At 37.2% G+C, this 22,229-nt stretch overlaps 1 protein-coding gene across 21 annotated transcripts in view; it reads left to right on the top strand.

The window, feature by feature from the left end:
• CADPS2 (calcium dependent secretion activator 2) overlaps positions 1 to 22,229 on the top strand; it is a 525,179-nt gene that overhangs the window by 212,019 nt on the left and 290,931 nt on the right. For all 21 annotated transcript variants that reach the window (XM_013050847.2, XM_045062940.1, XM_045062933.1 and 18 more), the window contains exons 4-6: positions 900 to 980; positions 8,824 to 9,060; positions 13,936 to 14,057. In XM_013050847.2, coding sequence (XP_012906301.2) covers positions 900 to 980; positions 8,824 to 9,060; positions 13,936 to 14,057 — 440 coding nt within the window. The remainder of the gene's footprint in view (positions 1 to 899; positions 981 to 8,823; positions 9,061 to 13,935; positions 14,058 to 22,229) is intronic.

The raw sequence follows: 22,229 nt of genomic DNA, 5'->3' as shown, positions 1-22,229 counted from the left end.
CCCAGTACATCCCACACAGTGCATGGTTCATAGGACCTCCTCAGTTTAGCAGTTTTTATGGTGAGCTAGTAAAGGAAATTGATTATGAATTGTTGAAGAGAAGGGAATCATAAGGAAAAGTTCAAAGAAATTATACAAGAAAAGGATTATTTCACTGGATCAGTGAAAATAATTTTCCATGTAAACATCTTTAAAAATGTTGGTAGCAGGCTTCTCCTACTTTCAATGAAATTTAGCAGAAGAGAATGGAACTCAAATATGGTGCCAATCTGTAAGAGAGTGGAAGGTCTCTTGATAGCATGAAGCTTTTGATACTAGAATGAGGAGAATATGAAGATTTAAATGGTAGGAAGTTCTATCAGTTAATCAAATAATACTTCAATCACTTAGCACGAACACACAAACTTGTTATGAAAATGAAGGGAATGTTTTCGAAAGGACAAAGAAGTAGAACATTATTCAGTATCTCACCACTCTGGAAATCTGAAAGAACAAAACAAGATATTTATCTATCTGGAACTACTCAGGACTGTCCTTCACAAGGACAGAGGGATGGACTGAAAAAGCTTCCAGACAATTTACTGTAATTTCAAGGAAATAAGGACTTCCTGGTTTTAGAGTTGTTGTGGAGAGGCTGGACCAGGAATTATTATAATTAGATTTTTGATAAACTGAGCTATTACCATTAGCAGTTTAACAACGTTTTTTTGGTGAACAAAACCAAAATGAAAAGTGCCCAAGAAATTTAATTGGACTGCCAATCTAATTAAGTATCATTCTGTATTCTCAATAAGTAGCTGAGGGAATTTATTAAAAACAATTGAGTCCTTAAATCTTTGCTTTAATCTGTAAGTCACTGTCATTTAGTAATCACTTATGTATAATTTCTGTTTTTAAAGCTGGATAACGCAGATGAACAAGCAGCCCAGATCAGGAGGGAACTTGATGGTCGTTTACAGCTGGCAGAGAAAATGGCAAAGGTAAATTATTAACTTTGACATCCTGTACATTTCTTTTTACTCCTATTTCTGTGAGCTGAAAAAGTTCTGTATAGATAGTATAATTCTGTCATTTTCTTCTCTGTGTGCATGCTCCTTAAGCCCAAATATCAGAGTGCATATTATCTAAATGGAGCGTATTTTCTATTTTACACATCCTTTCTTACACATAGAACATGTTTAAACTCAATAACATTTGTAGATTATTCTGAAAGCGATGCCTGAATTTCTCTAATGACCAGATTTAAAAGAATTTTAATATTGTGCTAAATATAACCTAATCAGGGAGTAAAATTTTGTCTCTGCAAAATCACGTATTCCAAGCTATCTAACATGGTGCTTGGCATATAGTGGGGTCAACTAATATTTGAATGGATGAAAAATCTAACTGAAGTTTCTAGTAAAAGACTTTCACAGGTAGTGTGTCCAGTATACTTTATTTGTACAGTCACATGTTTCTATGTAACAGGAATAAATTTCAAACATATTCTCCTTTTTTTCCATGTTATTTTATTTCTTTTTAGTGTTCCAGCATTCATTGTTTATGTGCCACACCCAGTACTCTATGCAATACGTGCCTTCCGTGATACCCACCACCAGGCTCACCCAACCCCCCCACTCTCCTCCCCTCCCAAACCCTCAGTTTGCTTCTCAGAGTCCCAGTCTCTCATGGTTCACCTCCCCCTCCAGTTTTTCCCAACTCACTTCTTTCCATCTCCCAATGTCCTCCATGTTATTCCTTATGTTCCACAAGTAAGTGAAACCATATAATTGACTCTGCTTGACTTTTTTCACTCAGCGTAATCTCCCCCATTCCCATTCATGTTGATACAAAAGTTGGGTATTCATTCTTTCTGATGGAAGCATAATACTTCATTGTATATATGGACCATATCTTTATCCATTCATTCGTTGAAGGACATCTTGGTTCTTTCCATAGTTTGGCAACTATGGCCATTGCTGCTATGAACATTGGGGTACAGATGGCCCTTCTTTTCACTACATCTGTGTCTTTGGGGTAAATACCCCAAAGTAGTGCAATTGTAGGGTCATACGGAAGCTCAATTTTAACTTCTTAAGGAATCTTCACACTATTTTCCAAAGTGGCTGCACCAACTTGCATTCCCACTGATAGTGTAAGAGGGTTCCCTTTTCTCCTCATCCTCTCCAACACATGTTGTTTACTGTCTTGTTGATTTTTGCCATCCTGCCTGGTGTAAGGTGGTATCTCAGTGTGGTTTTGATTTGAATCTCCCTGATGGCTAATGATGATGAACATTTTTTCATGTGTCTGTTAGCCATTTGTATGTCTTCTTTGGAGAATTGTCTGTTCATGTCTTCTGCCCACTTTTTGACATAATTATATGTTTTGTGTGTGTTGAGTTTGAGGAGTTCTTTATAGATCTTGGATATCAGCCCTTTGCCTGTAGTGTCATTTGAAATATCTCCTCCCATTCCATGGGTTGCCTCTTTGTTTTGTTGACTGTTTCATTTGCTGTGAAGAAGTTTTTGATCTTGATGAAGTCCCAAAAGTTCATTTTCACTTTTGTTTCCTTTGCCTTTGGAGACATGTCTTGAAAGAAGTTGCTGTGGCCATTGTTGAAGTGATTATGCCTATGTTCTCCTCTAGGATTTTGATAGATTCCTGCCTCACTTTGAGGTCTTTTATCCATTTTGAGTTTATCTTTGTGTATGGTATAAGAGAATGGTCAATTTCATTCTTCTACATGTACCTGTCCAATTATCCCAGCACCATTTATTGAAGAGACTGTCTTTTTTCCACTGTATATTTTTTCCTACTTTGTTAAAGATTATTTAACCATATTGTTGAGGGCCCATATCTGGGCTCTCTACTCTATTCCACTGGTCTGTCTGTTTTTGTGCCAGTACTATGCTGTCTTGGTGATCATAGCTTTATATTAAAGCTTGAAATCAGGCAATGATATCCCCAGTTTTTTCTTTTTCAACATTTCCTTAGTGTGGGGTCCCTTCTGGTTCCATACAAATTTTAGGATTGTTTGTTCAGCTCCTTGAAAAATGCCAGTGGAATTTTGACTGGGATGGCATTGAAAGTATAGATGGCTTTAGGCAGTATAGACATTATAACAATTCAAACTTATTCTTCTTAATGCTTAAGATTTCTTAGAGTACATGGAACTTTATTATTTGCATCATTCTTTAGTAAATTGATGCATTGATTTAATAGTGGTAAAAGAAAATTATCTTTCCCAATAGACTTGAGGTTATAATGCTGTTAATCTGAGATATGTCTTCTTTTTTTTTTTTTCCCTTCTGCTAATCAAAACTTTGAATATTTGGACTCTTCCTTTACTTCCCTCCATCTTTCTGAAGAATCCTCCCTTTTGAGGGAAATTTCATCATTTCTTTTTAGGTATAATGTGTATAGTGAAGTATACAGATACTTAGTTTACAGCTCAGTGAATGTATGTGTACATTGTCCTTGTTAACCATCTCCCAAATCAAGGTATTGAACTTTCCAGCCATTGAGAAGAACATACGTCCCATGCTGATTTTAACAATTGAAATATTTCTGGTTTTGCAAGGAAAAATGTGTTTATGAATAATGCGTAAGTTTTAAGAAGCTAATACTGTGTTATCTAGAAGTATATTAAATTTTAAAAAGGGAAATTATTGAAAAACTGGAGATAAGCAGGAAAGTCGAGAAAATGAGAAATTAAGGTAGCAGAGATGATAGTAAGTTGTGAGAACTAAGGCAGAGATAGATGAAGAGGAATTTCCAGATGAATAAAGACCAACAGTGATATGAATTAGGGGCTAAAGAGTTATATTCACACATAGGACAGTGGTTCAGAGGACAACATGCCATGTTACTATCCTCTGGATATCTGGAGAGGCACTAAGAACTGTGGAGATTCAAGTGTCAAATTTATAGTGGAAGTCAAGTAGGTTAAGGCTATTGGAAGCTTTAGAGAGGAAAAAAAAACACTTTCCCCAATATGAACTGGAGAACTGGCTGGAAAAACATTTGTTTTTTTTGAAGACCTGAGACTGGGAGAGCATCCAGAGAGATGTTGCAGACCCGTGGGGGCAGGTCTCTGGGTCTGCGATCCACATTTGTAGATTTTCTAGATGTATATAGATATAGGTACTGAGTTTATGCACATTGTTTGAGTTGGATTTGTTTCTCTAAGATCCTGGCTGAAAATGTGCTGCTTTAGAATAAAGTTTAGATGAATTTCTGGAGGGTAATGAAACATGAGGGAGAGTCTTGGGTGTCTCAAGTTCATGCCTGGGAGGAGAGTGTGGGTTTATAACCTCCAGACTTGAGAGGGAAGGATCAGTGATGCACAGACAGAGACTTTGACCACACCCCAGTGGTTTCATCACAAACACTGATACGTTTAAAGAAGTGTGGAGAAGGAAGTGAAGCCAGTGGAATTGGAAGGGGAAAAAAGGCACCAAACATAAGATGGCTTTTGGTGAATATATTCACATAGGAGATAATACATGTTTAATTGCTTTCTAACTCAGTTTCACCAATTGTAAGCCATCAGCATAAAATATTCATAAAGCTAATTATAATTTACTGATCTTGTTGCATTATATTCTTATAATAATCCTATGAACCCACAAGGACAGAGGACAGAATGAGTCTATTGTATAGACTAGGAGATTGAGATTTAGGGAAGATTACTGACTTCAAGATTACATAACAAATAACATGGTGGAGGCTGGCCTCGAAAACCTGGTCTTTGGACTTTGCTGTCTTGGGCCCCGCTGCCCCTTCAGTCTGATAAATCCAGAAGTGTGGCCCCTTAATAATTTGTAATCAGTAGCACTTCCTATCATACTTCATAGCACAATATAATAACAACAAAGCCCCAGGGCAGAAATCTTTTTCAAAGGATAGAAGTATTGACTTTAATGCTTTAGCCAAGGCATAATTATTAGGAAGTCATAGGAAAAATGTGGACTGGGCCAGAAAAACGTGTAGGCAAATCCGTGATTGCTGTTTCCTTAGATATAGAACATTAGGCAAGTTTATTTAACTTCTTGGAGCCTGAATTTTTCTATCTATAAATTCAATGAATAAATGTTTATTGAACACCTCCTAAAATAACCTGGCAATGTTGTAGGCACTTAGAATACATCCAGACAAGTGTGTAGTTGTCTTGGGATAAAACCAGACAAAAATATTTCTGCCATGCCCTGGTAGAGCTTGCATTTGGTAGAGCCAATAATAAGAAAAGAATGTTCCATATAACTGAATTATGGAAGGTGATCATTTGCTATTTTGGAAAATAAAGACAAGAGGGAATCAGGAGTGCAGGAGGAACGGAGGGTGCTTAAAATTTTCAGTGAAGAAGTCAGGTTAGGCCAGTTCTTTCTTGGCAGTACTGCTTTGTCAGTTACACCAAAAAAAAACTTGGTATCATCCCTGACTCTCTTCTTTTTCTCGTGCCTCATGACGGATTTATTAGGAAATCCATTTGCATTTGTCTTCAGAGTATTTCTAGAGTCTGACAGCTGTCCCCATCTTCCACCTACCAGTCTGGTCAAGGCTTCATCTAGTGGAAGGTTAGGAGCACTTAAAAAGGGACTAAATTTGAATGGTGAGAATTTTTTCTTTATGGAGAAAATATTTTCTTTTTCTTTCTTTCTTTCTTTCTTTCTTTCTTTTTTTTAACATTTTCATGTATATAATGCTTTAGGACCACTAATGAGCGAATAAATTAGAATATTCAAACCATGGTTTATAAGAACAACTCACAGTTAAACTAGAGGATAACCCTATTTCTGAGTCTGTTCTAATTTAAAAGATTAAATTTAACATGTATAGTTGCCTGAAGTATGGTTGATTTTTGTTTCCAAGAAAGAGGCAACATAAGCGGGCTAAATAAAGTTGAAATACTATTAATAAACCTCAGAGCTTTAAAGCAGAGTTGTCTGTCCTTTCCCCCAGAGAGGAAGAAAACTGAGTACAGTCTATTTCTTGAAAAGTTGGAAAGTGCCAATAAGACTATCAATTTTGGTGATTCCTGCCAGTCTCCTCCTTGAACAGTGATGGCGAGTGACATGTTTTTAACTAAAACTAAATAAGAATTGGACTCTTTATGTGCTAATGCTAAGTAAGCTTAAAATTTTGGAAAAAAAATTAGTGCGTCCAAACATATTTTCAAACATATTTTTTTTGCTTTGATAAAGTAAAAATTTTAAAAAGGCAAAATTATGACTCCTACAAATATAAACACACAATAAAGATTTCATTCAGTGCATGAAGAATGAGCAAACTAGTTACATGTTAAAACTAATCCAAAGAGCGTATCAAAATTAGGTGTTTTTAGAAAAGGTTAAAATAAGATTCCTGGATTAGATCTAAAAGTGGTCAGTTTCCAACAAGGTTTTAAACTATAACCATTGGATTATCTTATTCAGCAGACACACATTATTTGCATCTTTTCCAGACAAAATTCTGTAAGGTAACGTGTAACTTTACTGTTTGGGACCTTGAATCAATAAACAGTAAATTAAGTATATTTCCTCAGATGACCCTTGGATGCTCTTGGCCCCTGTAGGACATTGCAAGGACCTACCCCCTCACCTTTTTGCCTTATTTTTGAGTTTTGGATACTTTTCATAACAGCTTTTAAAGTCAGTACATACCCTGGGTGTTATACACAGCATGTATGTTCAGTGAATCCTTGAACATTATGTCAAAAACTAAGGAAAATTATGCACTTGGGGGCGCCTCGGTGGCTCAGTTGGTTAAGCATCTGCCTTAAGCTCCTGTCCTGAGATCAGCCCCACACTGGGCTCCCTGCTCGGTGGGAAGCCTGCTTTTCCCTCTGCCCTTCTCCCTGCTCATGCTTTTCTCTGTCTCGCAAATGAATTAAATCCTTTTTAAAAAGAAAAAAACACGAAAAACTAAAGATATACTGTATGTTGGCTGATTGAATTTAAATACAAAAATAAAGACAGTGCATAAATATAAAAATCTTTTTATAGCTTATTTTGCTTGTTTTTTTTTCTCTTGCATGCTCTGAGAAACCATTCCAAAACATTGCTTTTTTTTTTGTTTCCTCCCCTCCCCCCACCCCCTACCCCCCGCCCCCCGCCCCCGGAAAGGAAACCAAGGTATTCTGTAACTGGTTAGGTGTTTTTTCTGAGGTTGCAAACTTTTTTGGAATGTTGCTTCAAACTCTAGAGGAATGTTAAAAGGATACTTAGGAGTCTTCCTTAAGAAACTTAATTATGAATGTGGATACTCAATTACTATGTGATAATAAATACGCAGTTTTAATATTGATTATATGTAAATTATGTTAAAAGAAATAGGTGCCGGTTATATTCGGGGAGAAGAAAACAGGTGGCCTGAGACTCTGGGACTGATTTGTGAAGTGGTACCAGATGTTGCTTTCCAGCCTATGAGCAAACAGGTGGAAGTGAGTTACAGGTTAGGTGCAGGTCGACGAGAGCACTTGGGATGTGTTCCTGTCATCCCAGAGACAGGGATTTCTTAGGTTACGCTTCGAATGATGCCAAGGGAAACTAAGAGAAAGGTACTAATTTTCCTGGAGCATTAAGCAGTCATTTGCAAGGTGGCTGCTTTAGGCTTTCATTCCCAGCCAGTTTTGTACAAATAAGCTGACACGTGATGTCCTACTTCATATCATAAAGCTATAAACTTTCTTTAATGAGAGGCCCAATGCCAAGTTTCCAAAGATTAAGAAAGAACCAATAGTAGGAGAAAGCCTGCTTTTGCTGTTGGTAAGAATGTCATTGGTTATCATCTGCTTTAAGGGCAATTTGCCAATATCTGTCCGTATTTTTTTAAATCCCAGTATTTGGAATGTCCTTCTCATCGAGTTGAAAGAAACCAAAATCTGATTACAGAGATCCAAGGACCAAATGGCATTGCTCATATAGTTCAGAAAGAAAAATGAATCTTCTAGATTGATATAACATCAATCTTCTAGATTGATGTTATTCTTTTTCAGGTGTAGCTTTATTTATAAGTTGGCCTTTTGCTTTTAACATAAAAATTTCTAAACCTTTTTTTTTTTAAGATTTTATTTATTTATTTGACAGAGATCACAAGTAGGCAGAGAGGCAGGCGGGGGTGGTGGGGGGCGGGGGGCAGGCAGGCTCCCTGCAGAGCAGAGAGCCTGATGCGGGGCTCCATCCCAGGATCCTGGGATCATGACCTGAGCTGAAGGCAGAGGCTTTAACCCACTGAGCCATCCAGGCATCCCCAAAATTTCTAAACCTTTTACTAAAAAACTGAATTTATGGTCATAAGGGATCTGGTTACATTTGTGTCATGTGAAAATTAATTCTAGAATTTTCAGCGTATTGCTATTAGGTGTTTTTTAATTTGAATTCTTACTTATAAAAGGATATCCTCTTGATATATATTTGTGATTAGAAAGATGTTTGTGATGTTTGTTTCCTAACAGGCAAACACATTCATATACTGGATTTTCCTTACCGACCCGTTTACCCCAAGCAATTCAAAGTTAACAGTGACTAATTAAGATTGATCTAGACGCTAAATTTTCTTCCATGTAGGTTTTTAGTTATTCCTTAAGCAAGTACCTTATCAAAAATAGTTAATGTGAAAATGTTACTTATTTTGTTCCATAATGATTCTGAATAAAGGATGTAATGTACTCTTACACATAATTTGGTGATTTTAAAGCCTGGAGACTGAAGAACTGGGCAGTTGCCTTTATGTTGAATGTCATAGTTTCCAAGACAATCAGAGATATACATCGTATAATCTTCTATGATAAAATTGAAATAGTAACTTTTGTAACTTTTTTTTTTTTTAATTATTTTCAAGGAGAGAAACTTCCCCAAATTTATAACAAAAGAAATGGAGACTATGTATATAGAAGAGTTGCGGTCTTCAGTGAATTTGCTAATGGCCAATTTGGAAAGTCTTCCAGTTTCAAAAGGTGGTCCGGAATTTAAATTACAAAAACTAAAACGTTCACAGAATTCTGCATTTCTGGACATAGGCGATGAGAATGAGATTCAGCTGTCAAAGTCAGATGTGGTGCTGTCATTCACCTTAGAGGTAAGTGATGTGATCCCCTGCTCACCTCTTACAGCGTAAATGAAACTGCAGAATAATTTTTGCTCACCTTCATGGTAACTTCGTGAACTGAAAGCAGTGTGATATATTTTGAAGAAGTTACCTTATTCTTCATTTGCTAGACAATCTGGTTGTGAATGCAAACTAATACAATTGTTCTTTAAACATAATCCTAGTTTCAGGATTAAATAATAAAATAGTAAGTTTTGAGAAAATTTGTCTTTGTGCTAACTATCTTGGTGTAAGTTTATCAGTAAAAGCACATTTGGGTGGAAATAGTATTTAAACACATAACCGAATTCTCTGTAACTTGGAAATTGCTTGCAGGGTTTTGGTTCTCTTTGTTTTTAACCTACTTTACCGATGGTATTTTTCTAGAATCAAATCTCACCAGCCAGCTTTGAAACACAATATTGGGTGCATGGAGATGATAAGGAGAGAATTCTTCCTTTCCAGGATGTCCAGTTCCATTATAGATACAGTACATAGTATAAAGAATAGGAACAAATGTCACACATTTAAAGTTGTGTTCTCTCAGACTGCTGAGTTTTATCCCTTTTATATAATGCACTAGAAACCAAATATGCAGACTCAGCACAGCCACCTGTTGTTGTTGTTTTTTTTTGTTTGTTTGTTTGTTTTGTTTTTATGATTACATTTCTTCTTTGCTCATCTGTGTGTTGGGGCTAATCCATGTTTATACATGGCACAAACACATATAGTTGCAATATCGAGCTTAAATTCAGAGCGCGCTCAAAAATGAAAGCTTGTTACTCCTTCCTTGCTTTGTTAAATTCTCTTTGCTGGTGCCCAGTACTACTACTGAAGTTTGTGGATTGACTGATGGAGTTTTACGAGGCACCGTTTTAAATTTCTTTGTTGATAACTTCTGTCTTTTGGCTTGTTTAGTTTGCAACAGAAAAAGCAAGTGTGTGCTTTTTGTTCTTTATTCCACCTGTTCAACTCTAAGATAAATTCAGGCTTGAGGATAAGCCAACTGCCTCTCTCTTACCTTCCAGGCTAATGATTTATTTTGTAGGTTAATAGATTAAATTTACTATCAGGTTAGAAATGGTTTTTCTTCTGACCTGAGACTCTGTTCTAGGATGACCTAATGATTTTGCCGTTACTCTGGGTTTCTTCCCAATCTCTTCAGTATCTTAGATATTTAATGGAAAACTACACAGTATCTTACATGTAGAAATCTGTTTTCCTACTGACCAAGGTGTAGAATGCCAAGGTGATTTTTTTTTTTAAGTCTTTGTATGAAATAAAATCTGTTACAGTATAATTTGTAAAGCAAATTACTTTTGTAATGTATAAATCTACCAGCAGAACTGGAGACCATTCAAAACACCTTCTTTCTTCTCTGTTGTTTAAAAGTTTTTAAACAAAATTATAAATAACTGGCTTTTATGAACACTTTTCCCCATTGAAAATAAAATTACCTAATGAGTTAGCGTTGGTGTGAAACTATGAATTGTTCAGTCCTTTATTGCCAGTGTATGGAACAAGGCTGCTCAGTTAACCACAGAATGGTGTTAGGAAGAGAAAATGAGTTAAAACTTCATTTTGCATGGCCTGAGAAGCTTGCCTATTTGTAAAATTGTTTTTGATAGTCCTCTACTGCTATGTCTATGTAAGGCAGATGTTTTCCTTCCATAGCATAATAGAGATGTTTTCTGTGATGTACTTCTGGTATTATAAATAGGAGTTGTATGTTCAACAGCAAAATGAAGTCACATTCCATGCAGACTACACAGTGCTTACCTGTGGACACCTGAGAGAACAGATGAGGTCCCCCTCTGTCCCCAGGGCCTTTGACCTCAGCCTAGCTGAACTCCATAATTATCCCTGGCCCATTATCTAAGCCTTGCTTCTCAACCTAAGAAAGTTCTGAAAGGCAAGCAGTTAATCCAATTTCAGGGTCTCACATTTAGTCAGTCAGGCTTAAAATTGGTCCAGTGGGAAAGGTTTTTTCTACAAACTGAAGTCTGAGTCTAGGGAGCAAGTGCAGATCTGAAAAACTGTTGAAATTTTATCACCTCTTTAAAATTGCTACCGACCGCTCGCTTCTCTCACCATACCCTGTTCTCTTAGCAAGCTGAATTTTTGCCACAGCTCTTACCACCTAACGCACCTAATTCAGTTTGTTTATTTTTCATTATCTGACAGAGTCGACTAAATGGTAAGCTACGGGAAGTTAAAGTCTTGTTTTGTTTGCTGAAGTATCAAAAGGGCCTAAAACACTGCCTGGCACACAGTTGACTTGATAAATACTGATTGAATTAGGGACTTTGATGGTATTAAGAAATAGCAGTGAAAAAAATAAAAAGGCAGAAGGTAGCCACAACAAGATGACTTTTAGGTCTTTCCGTGGATGAAGGCTTCAGAGAGAATAACAAAACAAGAGCAAAGCTAACCTGCAAAACCACAAGCCAGTTATTGAATATGAATATTCGAGTAAGGGGAGGACGACAAAGGTTAATGTGTGAAGTTGAGTCCGCATGTCTGAAGAGGGATGGTGTCACTGGCATGAGTACAGCTGATTTTTCGTAGTTTTCATCGGTATTAGGTTGGCAAAGCAGGTGACCACTTCTTTATCTGATAGTCCATGTCCCACATACAGCTCAGCTGTATTTTCTCAAACCTGCCCATGACTCGGTGCCATGTAACTCTGGTCAATGCATCATTCAGAAGCATGGTACCAAGTTTTATATTTTGGACATGCCTCCCTTCTTTTTGCATCTAGAATAATTCTGCATATTTTATCTTTATTAATTCTGTCGCAGAGAGATTGGGGAAGAGAAGATGGAAATGAGACTGGTTTCCATGTTCCCTTACCAGGTGGTGTGGGGAACTGGTCGGAACAGTTACTGGAAATAGGTCCTATAGGTTGATGGTCCACGGAATTCTTGGCTGTCTTTATCATTAAAGATTGAGACCAACTATATATATTTTTTAATTCCTTTTGGAAATCAAATCTGTAGAATTGTGTTATTTTATTTATATGTATGGATTCAGAACAGAAGTTACTTCTTTTGAAAGTGGCAATTCTGCAGAAGAAAACATTCCCAGCACAGACGGGAGTATTAGTTTGCGGACTCGGAAACTGTTTCACAAGTTGTGTGTTTCAAGAGGTCCTGTTTGCAGTAGTTTGTAGGAGTGACAGAAACAGTGGTAAGCAGGTACTTCCTTTCTTCTCTCTTGCACTTTGACTACTGAACACACTATAGAAAAAGATGCAGGGCAAGTAAGCATATTCCCACATATGAACTTAAAGATATCTACATTTATGATGTATACACAATTCTATTGCTTCCCGTATTTTAAGTGACCTTCCAAAAATTTTATTAAGTCATTTTGAGCATGTTGGTAAGTCCCTGTGGAATTGGCTTGTGATTGATATGGTTATCCTGTCAGTCATTTGTCTCAGCTTCTGCTTAGTTTTATTTGTATAAAGATCTAATGACTTTCAAAATGACTAACAACGACGTTGATTTATTAAGAATGCATACCTCCTTTTGCTTACTTTCCATCAACAAGATGAAGTGCTTTGTTCTAACTTCCTTGAATGTCTTACTGTTACTGCTCTCTATTAGCTCTTAGTCTGTTTTCTGTTATGCCCTTATTTTTATTCCTGCGTTGGTATACATTTCACTGTGATAAAATACCAAAAGTCTTGGTTGTGGAAGGAAAATGGTTCTGAATTTGACCTTTCTTTTTTAGTGATTAGTTTCCCATTATTTTCATGGGGAAGAAAATGGGCATTTGTATTTACAAATGTAACCCTTCTGTTGTGCTGAAGAGTGAAAGGAAGGATAGTTTTTTTAAGATGGCTTCTTGGAGAACTTTTGCCTTGAGATTCATATCACAACTCAATGAAAAGTGGAATGATTTTAATAATGTATTAAATGATCAATACATGCTGTTTTTAGTAGATATTTTTGTAGCTACATGGCATGGATGCTGTTAATCTTGTTTGTACAAATACAACATGAGATTAGCAAAAACCTGTGCATATTATAAATATGCCATTGAATATATTTTATGAGTCTCAAAAGCTTGGGAAACTTCAGGATGCAAGATTTGACTGAAAAACAAAAAAAAAGCAAAAACATGAACATTAAAGCCCACTTGAAAAATATTTGTTTCCCTTTTTTCCAGGACTTATAAGTGCATAAAACAGTATCAGTCATTCCACCCATTCCCAGTGTGCTGCATTAAAGTCGCATATACCTTTAGTGGGTGGAAAAGTCCTTTTTCCCTTGCCAAGTTAGTGTAAGATAGTCTTTGGGAGGTTGTATCTCCCATACTTCATAATAAGATATACATTTTTTATAATGAATATTCTTTTATAAATACTAATAGTATCTAAATAAGTGAACAGATAAAGTTCTGATGATGTTACATACTGATTACCACGAATTGAGTTGATGATGATGGACACCACTCATGAATAGGATTTCATTTTATGTGGAATTCAACTGGTACTGCTTTTAGCACATTCCCTGAATTTTCATGGGCGATTCCGCTTTACCTTATGCAGACTTAACAACATTTTTAAAGAATCTGAGTTTATATCTCATTTAACTCAGTAAGGCTTATATTTAGAGATCTTAACCTTACTTTAACAAGCTGGCAGGGGATTTTTCTTCAATATCAGACTTCCTCAGAAAGTTACTTATTATACCTTCCATGGATACAGATGATTCTAGCGAAGATAAAATACCATTGATGTTGCCGGATAATTTTATCAGTTGGTCATTCTAATTGTTGTCAATGCTGCTACTTCTGTGTCTTGTTAAAGACTGCTAATTTGATGTATCATTTAAAAAAATTTTTTTTCATCTTTAGATTGTCATAATGGAAGTGCAAGGTTTGAAGTCCGTTGCTCCCAATAGAATTGTTTACTGTACAATGGAAGTGGAAGGAGGAGAAAAACTGCAGACAGACCAGGCTGAAGCCTCAAGGCCACAGTAAGCCAGCTGAAAAAAAATTTTCCCCTTCCAAAGAAACATGGTTTATTCATTTGTAGCATTGTGTGGTTTTATACTCCACAAGGGTTATTGGTTAGCTTTGTTTCAACTGTGTTAGAATCATTGTGTGCCTTTCTAGATAAGGATGCTATAATTAGAACTATAACAGATTCCCTGTGTAGTACAAATAGAAAATCTAACCTGCAAATGAGAAGCTAGTTATTCGGGAAGTCAATGTTTGCAAGTCATTTAAAAAGAAAGCATGTGTTTTCATGTGTTATTTAAAAGGTAGTGCTTGATCCTATACTATAACCTAATAGCTTTTCCATTTCCATGTATTGCTGATGACCCTATGACACTGATGATGTTGAGGTGGATATAATTTTGCAGTGTCGTAGAATACCTAGGGAATAGGCTTGAGTTAGAGAACCAATTACTGACAACCGCACAGTAATCAGAGAAGCTAAAGCTGTTCTTAGCTGGCAGTTTTAGGTTTCAAATTCTGCGAATGAGTTTAATTAAGTTTGGAAGATGTTCTCTTTAACTGATTGAAACTTGGGAAACATCACAGTGTCTGGTAGAAATAACCAAGGTAGCCTGAGGAAGCTGAGTGAAAATTGCTTGGCTTTCATTTGTACACTGCCTTTATTTTTTTTAATTAATTTTTTTTATTGTGTTATGCTGTGTTATGTCTTATATTAGTCACCATAAAATACATCATTAGTTTTTGATGCAGTGTTCCAAGATTCATTGTTTATGTAGGGCACATATTGCATGAAACACTAGGTATTGTACACTGCCTTTAGAAAAGATATTTTTCCTTCCTCAGGACTTGGGATTTTTGTCTTATCACAGCATGATAATGTGGCCTGTTCATTCAGGAAGTGTCTAATCAGATCCTGGTTGGCAGTGGGTAGATAGAGGTGAACAAAAACTTTGATTTTCCTTAGGGCAGGCACAAGTTTAAGGTGGGGACAGAGATACGAGTGTAATAGGACAGATATGCACAGGGCATTATGAGATAGAGAAGAAGCAAGTAGCAATTTCTGACCGTGCCTAATAAAAAGTCCTACAGGTCTACCCCTAACCAGACTCTCATTACCTCTGGGACCTCCCCTAGCCCTTCGTCAGAAGGGCTTCCTATAATTCCTCAAACATATCTTTACACTTGTTTTTCCCTCTGCCTGCCTTCCATTTATGTTTGTATGGCTGGATCCTTGGTATTAGACATTTCTCCAAAGTTAAGACCTACAAATGACTAATAAGTGACACATGAAAAAATGCTTCACATCACTCATCATCAGGGAAATAAAAATCAAAAGCACAATGGGTTACTACCCTGCACTGGTCAGAATGGCTAAAATTAACTCGGGAAGCAACAGATGTCAGTGCAGATGCACTAAAAGGGGAACCCTTTTTCACTGATGGTGGGAATGCAAGCCGGAGCAGCCACTCTGGAAAAGAGTAATGGAGGTTCCTCAAAAAGTTAAAAGTAGAGCTTCCCTATGACCCAGCAATTACACCACTAGGTATTTATTCAGAGGGTGCAAACATAGTGATTTGGAGAGGCATATGCACCCCAATGTTTGTAACAGCAATGTTCACAACTGCCAAAATAAGGAGAGAGCCCAGATGTCCATTGGCAGATGGATGGATAAAGATGATGTGTGTATGTATATACAATGGAATACTACTCAGCCACCAAAAGGAATGAAATCTTGCCATTTGCAATAATGTGGCTGGAACTAGAGTTTATTATGCCAAGTGAATTGAGTCAGAGAAAGAAAAATACCATATGATTTCACTCATGTGGAATTTAAGAAACAAAACACATGAACACAGGGGAAAGGAAGGAAAAATAAAAACAGAGGCAAACCATAAGTGATTCTTAACGATAGGGAACAAATTGAGGGTTGCTGGAGGGGACGTGGGTGGGAGGGAGGAGGTAATTGGATGAAGGGCATTAAGGAGGGCACTTGATGATAATGAGCACTGGGTGTTACATGCAACTGATGAATCACTAAACTCTACCTTGAAATTAATAATACACTACGTTAACTAACTTGAATTTAAATTTTTTAAAAAGTCTTAAAAAAAAAATCTTGAGTAGCTCAGTTAGTTAAACATCTGACTCTCGACTTCAGCATAGGTCTTGATCTTGGAGTTATGAAGTTTAAAGTCCTGCATTGGGCTCCACTCTGGGCATGGAGCCTACCTTAAAAAAAAAAAAAAAAAAAAAAAAAAATCTTAAACCTCACTTGCTGAGAAGACCTCTTTTAGATAACCCAATATGAAAAAAAAAATAGATAACCCACTATGAAGCAGATACTTTCTGGCTCATTTTAATCTTTAGACTAATGTGCTTCTTCTCTGTTCCTTTTGTATTTCCCCCTTGAGAAAAAGGTAGGTATCTTGTCCTGTTCGATCTTCTAGTATCCAGTAGGCTGTCAGAATTGATTCAGTTGCTTATGCTTATTTTTATGACGTAGTCACAGTAAATATTGGAGGGTGCAGGCAAATAGAGTTGAGTTACAGTGTGACAATAAGTGAAAATAAAGAGAATAAACAACTCTTTCAAGAGATTCTTTAGACCTAGGAGGAGGCCATGAGACAGAAGGAAATTGGGGCTATTTTGGGCAGAGCATATGAAGTCAAGGGAGAGGTGTGGTTTTGTTTTAAAGGTCAGTTATATTAGTCTGTATTAGTATATTCACAGAGTTGTGCAATCATCAGCAATTCTACAACCTATTCATTACCTTAAAAAGAAGCACCACATCCCTTTACCTATCAACCTCAGATTACCCCCATCTTGACCAACTACTAAGTGACTTTCTGTCTCTATAGATTTGCTTATTCTGGACATTTCAAATAAATAAAATTATATAGTGTGTGCTCTTTTGTGACTGGTTTCTTTCCCTTAACATAGTGTTTTCTGCTTCCTCTAACTTCTAGCATGTATCAGAACTTCAGAACTTCTAGCGTGTTCAGAACTTCATTTCTTTCTATGACCAAATCCTGGCATGGATATACCACATTTTGTTTATCCATTCATTTAGATTGAGGACAGTTGGGTTGTTTCCACCTTGTGGCTGCTGGGAATGCTGCAAGAAAAGTTGTGCAAATATCTGTTTGAGTCCCTGTTTTCGGTTGGTTTAAGTCTGTCTGTAGTGGAATTGCTGGACTGGGTAATAATTGCATGTTTAGATGTTTGAGGATCCACCAAACTGCTTCCCACAGTGATAGCACCACTTTATTTTCCCATCGACGATGTGGAAGAGTTTCAATTTCTTCACATTCTCCCAGTACTTATTATTTGCCCTATACACAGTCATTCTAGTAGGGGGGACATGGTATCTCATTGTGATTTGATCTATGCTTTGCTCCTGGCTAATGATGTTGGGCATATTTTCATATGTTGTATTAGCTATCTGTATATCTCTGTAGAGGAATGTCTATTTGAGTCTCTCCCTCCTTTTTTTATTGAGTTGTTTATCTTTTTAAGTGTAAGAGCTATTTCTATATTCTGGATGTTAGATTCTTATATATGATTTGTGAATGTTTTCTCTTTTTGTGTAGATTATCTTTTTGTTTTCTTGATATTGTCTTTTGATACTGTTCGGTCTATTTTGCTGTTGCTACTTTGCTTCTGGAGCCAGGTCTAAGAATCTGGTGGTCAATCCAAGGTCACAAAAATTTAGCCCCATGTTTTCTCCTAAGACTTTCATAGTTTTACCTCTTATATTTAGGTCATTAACCCATTTTAAAGATTTATTTCTCTTGAGAAAGAGATTGCATGCGCATGTGCACAAGCAGGGAGAAGGGTTGAGGAAAAGGGAAAGAGAATCTCAAGCCCCATGTGGGGCTTGATCTCATGACTCTGAGATTGTGACTTGAGCAGAAACCAAGAGTCAGCTGCTGACTTTTATTTGTGGTAGGATGTAAGGGTTCAACTTCATTTATTTGCATGTGACAATTCAGTTGTCCAGTTCTTTCTTTTTTTTTTTAAAGATTTTATTTATTTGACAGATATCACAAGTAAGCAGGGGGTGGGGGAGTAAGCAGAGAGCCCAATGCAGGGCTATGTCCCAGGACCCTGAGATCATGACCCAAACTGAAGGCAGAGGCTTAATCCACTGAGCCACCCAGGTGCCCCTAGTTGTCCAGTTCTTAAGTTGAGGAAACTATTCCTTTCCCATTAAATATTCTAGGTTCCCTTTTGGAAATCAATTTACCATAAATAACATGGGTTTGTTTCTGGACTCTGAATAGTATTACATTGATGTTGTTATGCTAATACCACAATATTTTGCTTACCATTGCCTTTTATGAAGTAGGTTTTGTTTGGGGGTTTTGTTTTTGGTTTTGGTTTTTTTGGCCTTTTGTAACATTTTAATTTCATGAGTATGTATCTTCCAGCTCTATTCATTTTCAATATTATTTTGGCTATTCTTAATTTCCCTATGACCTTAAGGATAACTTTGCCAGTTTCCACAAAGGTTTTGCAAATATCTCCAGCTGGGATTCTCCTAGAGATTGTATCAAATCTGATCAACTTGGAGAGTACTGCCATCTTAATCAGTGGTGTTGTCTTCTTATTCATGAACATAGTGTCTTTCTAGTTATTTAGACCTTTGTTTATTTTAACAATAGTTTGTAGTTTCCAAAGTGTACGTTTTGAACTTCTTAGGTAAAATTTATTCCTGGTATTCTATCCTTTTCTTAAGTTATTTTGGATTGTTTACTGTACATTTATAAAGATTATTTTTTAAATATTGATCTTACATGCTGCATCTTTGCTGAACTTGTTAATTCTAATGGTTGTTATTTTATGAGATTTCTTAGACTTTTTTTTTTAATTTAAGATCATGTCATCTGCAAGTAGTGATAATTCTGTTTCTTTCTGCCTGATCTGGATACCTTTTATTTCTTTTTTTTTTTTTTTTTTTCTTTTTGCCTAATTGCCCTGACTAGTTCTTCCACTGCAGTGCTGGGTACAAGTGGCAGGAGTAGACCTTTATGTGTTCTTCCTGATTTTAGTAGAAAAGCATGTATTTTTCATGATTAAGTATAATCCTAACTCTGGATTTTTTGTAGATGCCTGTTGCCAATTTGAGGAAGTTCCTATTTATAGATTTGTTAGTGTTTTTATCGCGAAAAGGTGTTGGATTTTGTCAAATGATTTCTCTGCCTCTGTTGAGAGGACCATGTAGGTTTTGCTTTTAATCCTATTGACATGGTGCATTACATTATTTAATTTTTTTTTAAGATTTTATTTATTTATTTGACAGAGGTCACAAGTAGGGAGAGAGGCAGGCAGAGACCTATCTGATTTTATATTGGTCTCGTAGAATGAGTTTGGAAGTGGTCTTTTTTTTTAAGTATGGAAAATTAGTATTAATTCATTAATGTTTGTTGGAATTTACTGAAGAAACCCTCTGGGGCTGGGCTTTCTTTGTAGGTAGGTCTCCATTACTAATTTAATCTCTTTCTTGTAGATCTATTCAGAGTGCCTGTTTCTTGTCAGTTTTGGGATTTGGTGTATTTAGAGTAATTTGTCCATTTCATTCAAGTTGCCTAATTTATTGGCATACATTTGTTTATAGTATTCATTTACAATGTTTTTTATTTTCATAAAATATTCCTTCTTCAAATTCTAAAATGAATTCAATGAATTCTAGTATTTGAATCTCCTTTTTCTTAGTCCATCTAGCTAAAAAAAATTGTATCTTTAAAATACGCAACTTTTGTTTCATTGATTCTTACTCTAATCTTCTTTATTTCCTTCCCTTTTTCCGTTAGGTTTAGTTTCTCCTCTTTTTCTAGTGTCTTAAGGTGGAAAGTTAGATTTTTGTGTTGAGATCGTCCACGACAGGTACTTAGAGCTATAAATATCCTAAGCACTGCTTGAGCAGCATCCCATAAATATCAATATGTTCTCTACATTTTCACTCAGCAAGGAGAATTTGGATCCGGAAAATGTGTTATTTGTACAGTAAACAGTCAATGGAAGAAGTTTCTTATTAGCAAGAAAGTAAAAGACTCAGATCCTCTCACGTCACCCCAGTGACAAGGATAACAGAAGTCCCTCCTGAAACCCACTAGGAACACAACAGTATATCACCACTCACTGGTTGGGAAGCTCTTTTATGGCAATTATATTTTTTTCTAGACATCTTACTTCACGCTGCTCTGACAGAAATACTGTTTTAACACTGGGCGGCTTAAACAACAAACATTATTTCTCACAGTTGTGGATGCTGGAAGTGTGAGATCAAGCTGCCAGCACAGTCATTGAGGTTTATAGGGAGGGCCCTCTTTCAGGGGTCCTCCCACATGGGAGGGTCTTTCCTGGGTCCTCCCACAGTGGAGAGGGAGCTCTTGCATCTCTTCATCTTCTTATAGGGGCACCAGTTCCATCACGGGGGCTCTATTCCCATGACCTCATCCACATTCAGTTTCCTCCCAGAGCCCCACCTCAAGACATTATTACATTAGGGATTACAGCTTCAGCATCTGAACTTTTGGGGGTACACGACCAGTCCTCTCAAAATTCATGTTTTCACCTGCAAAATAGGTTAATTCTATCCCAACGGCCCCTGAGGGTTTTACTTTATTCTAGCATCGGTTCTGGAGTCTAAAATCCAAAGACTCATCTAAATATTATCCAAATCAGATATGGGTAAAGTGAGTGATGATTCATTCTGAGGCCAAGTTCCTCTCCAGCCATGAGCCTATGAAACCAAATAAGTTATATGCTTCATGAGAACAGTGGTGGGAGAGGCACAGAAGAGATATTCCAGCTCAAAACAGAGAAATGAGGAATGGAAGAGTAGGTGACAAGTCCCAGGTAAATCTAAAGCCTAGCACCATAAACTCCTTTAGACATGAAGCCTCAGGAGTGCTCTTCTTTGGTTCCAAGCTGTGCCTTCTGGACCCACCAGGCCAGTGATCACACCTGCATGGCTCTGCTGGTTGGGTGTTTAACCCCTGCAGCTTCTGGTGGCTGCCACCCAGCATGTTGAAACAAAAGCAGGGGCCCATCCACAAGGCCTGCTGGGCAGAGGTCTAAGCCTTTGAAACTGAGGTGGAGATCGTCCTTTCGGTGCCCTGCCTTCCTCCAAACCCTTGCAGGCTTGTTGTACTAAAGGCCTGTACTGGGATTGGTAGCCCTGATGATCTCTGATTCACCTTTGGAGTCATTCCTCCCTTGTCTTAAAGACTAGAATGTGTTCATAGCTGAATCTCTGGTCCAGTTTTATTTATTTATTTGACAGGCAGAGGTCACAAGTAGGTGGAGAGGCAGGCAGAGAGAGAGGAGGAAGCAGAGAGCCCGACGCGGGGCTCGATCCCAGGACCCTGAGATCATGACCTGAGCCGAAGGCAGAGGCTTTAACCCACTGAGCCACTCAGGCGCCCTCTGGTCCAGTTTTATAGGGTCTAAGAAGTTCAGCAGCTTTCCTTCATTTCTTTCAATCTCCTTCAGTTCAAACCAACAGTGTTCCTGCTGAGGTGGTTGATGAGGTTCGTGGTTCATACCTACACTTACCTCCTCCTCAAATGGCTGGTCTCCCACACCTTGAGTGTTCTTTTCTGAACACACTTTCTCGTTATGGACAGACTAAGAATCTTTCAAATCTTTATGATCTGCTAACTTTTTACATAACAATTGTCTTTCATTCATTTTCTCTTACTGCATTTTATTGTAAGCAGTCAGGAGCAACCAAGTTGCTCCTTCAACACTTTGCTCAGAAATTTCCTCAGGTCATTCTCCAGTTTCATTGCACAGAGGTATTATGTTTCACAAAACACTAGAACATGAACATGATTCAGCCAGGTTCTTTGTCCCTTATAACAAAGATAATCTTTCTTGCGGTTTCCGGTAACATGTTCTTCTTTCCCACTGAGATCTCATCAAAATAGCCTTCACCATCCGTATTTTTACCAACATTCTGTTCATAATATGTCTTCTCTGAGAAGAAGGAAGCTTCGTCTATAGCTCTTCTCTTACTGAACCTTCACCAGATCTTCCCTTAGAAGCCCTTTGTTGTAATACTGGCTCTTTCTAGCCCGGATCTCCAAGTTCTTCCCGCCCCTAGCGCTTATGCCCATTCCGAAGCTGCTTCCACATTTTTAGCTATTTGTTACAGCAGCACCACACTTTTCAGTTTGGGC

The sequence above is a fragment of the Mustela putorius genome, unplaced genomic scaffold, assembly GCF_011764305.1.
Source record: "Mustela putorius furo isolate JIRA1106 unplaced genomic scaffold, ASM1176430v1.1 tig00003845_pilon_pilon_pilon, whole genome shotgun sequence".
In the NCBI taxonomy this organism is placed as follows: domain Eukaryota; kingdom Metazoa; phylum Chordata; class Mammalia; order Carnivora; family Mustelidae; genus Mustela; species Mustela putorius.
The sequence above is the reverse complement of the archived record's forward strand: the minus strand, read 5'-3'. Positions and strand labels throughout refer to the sequence as shown.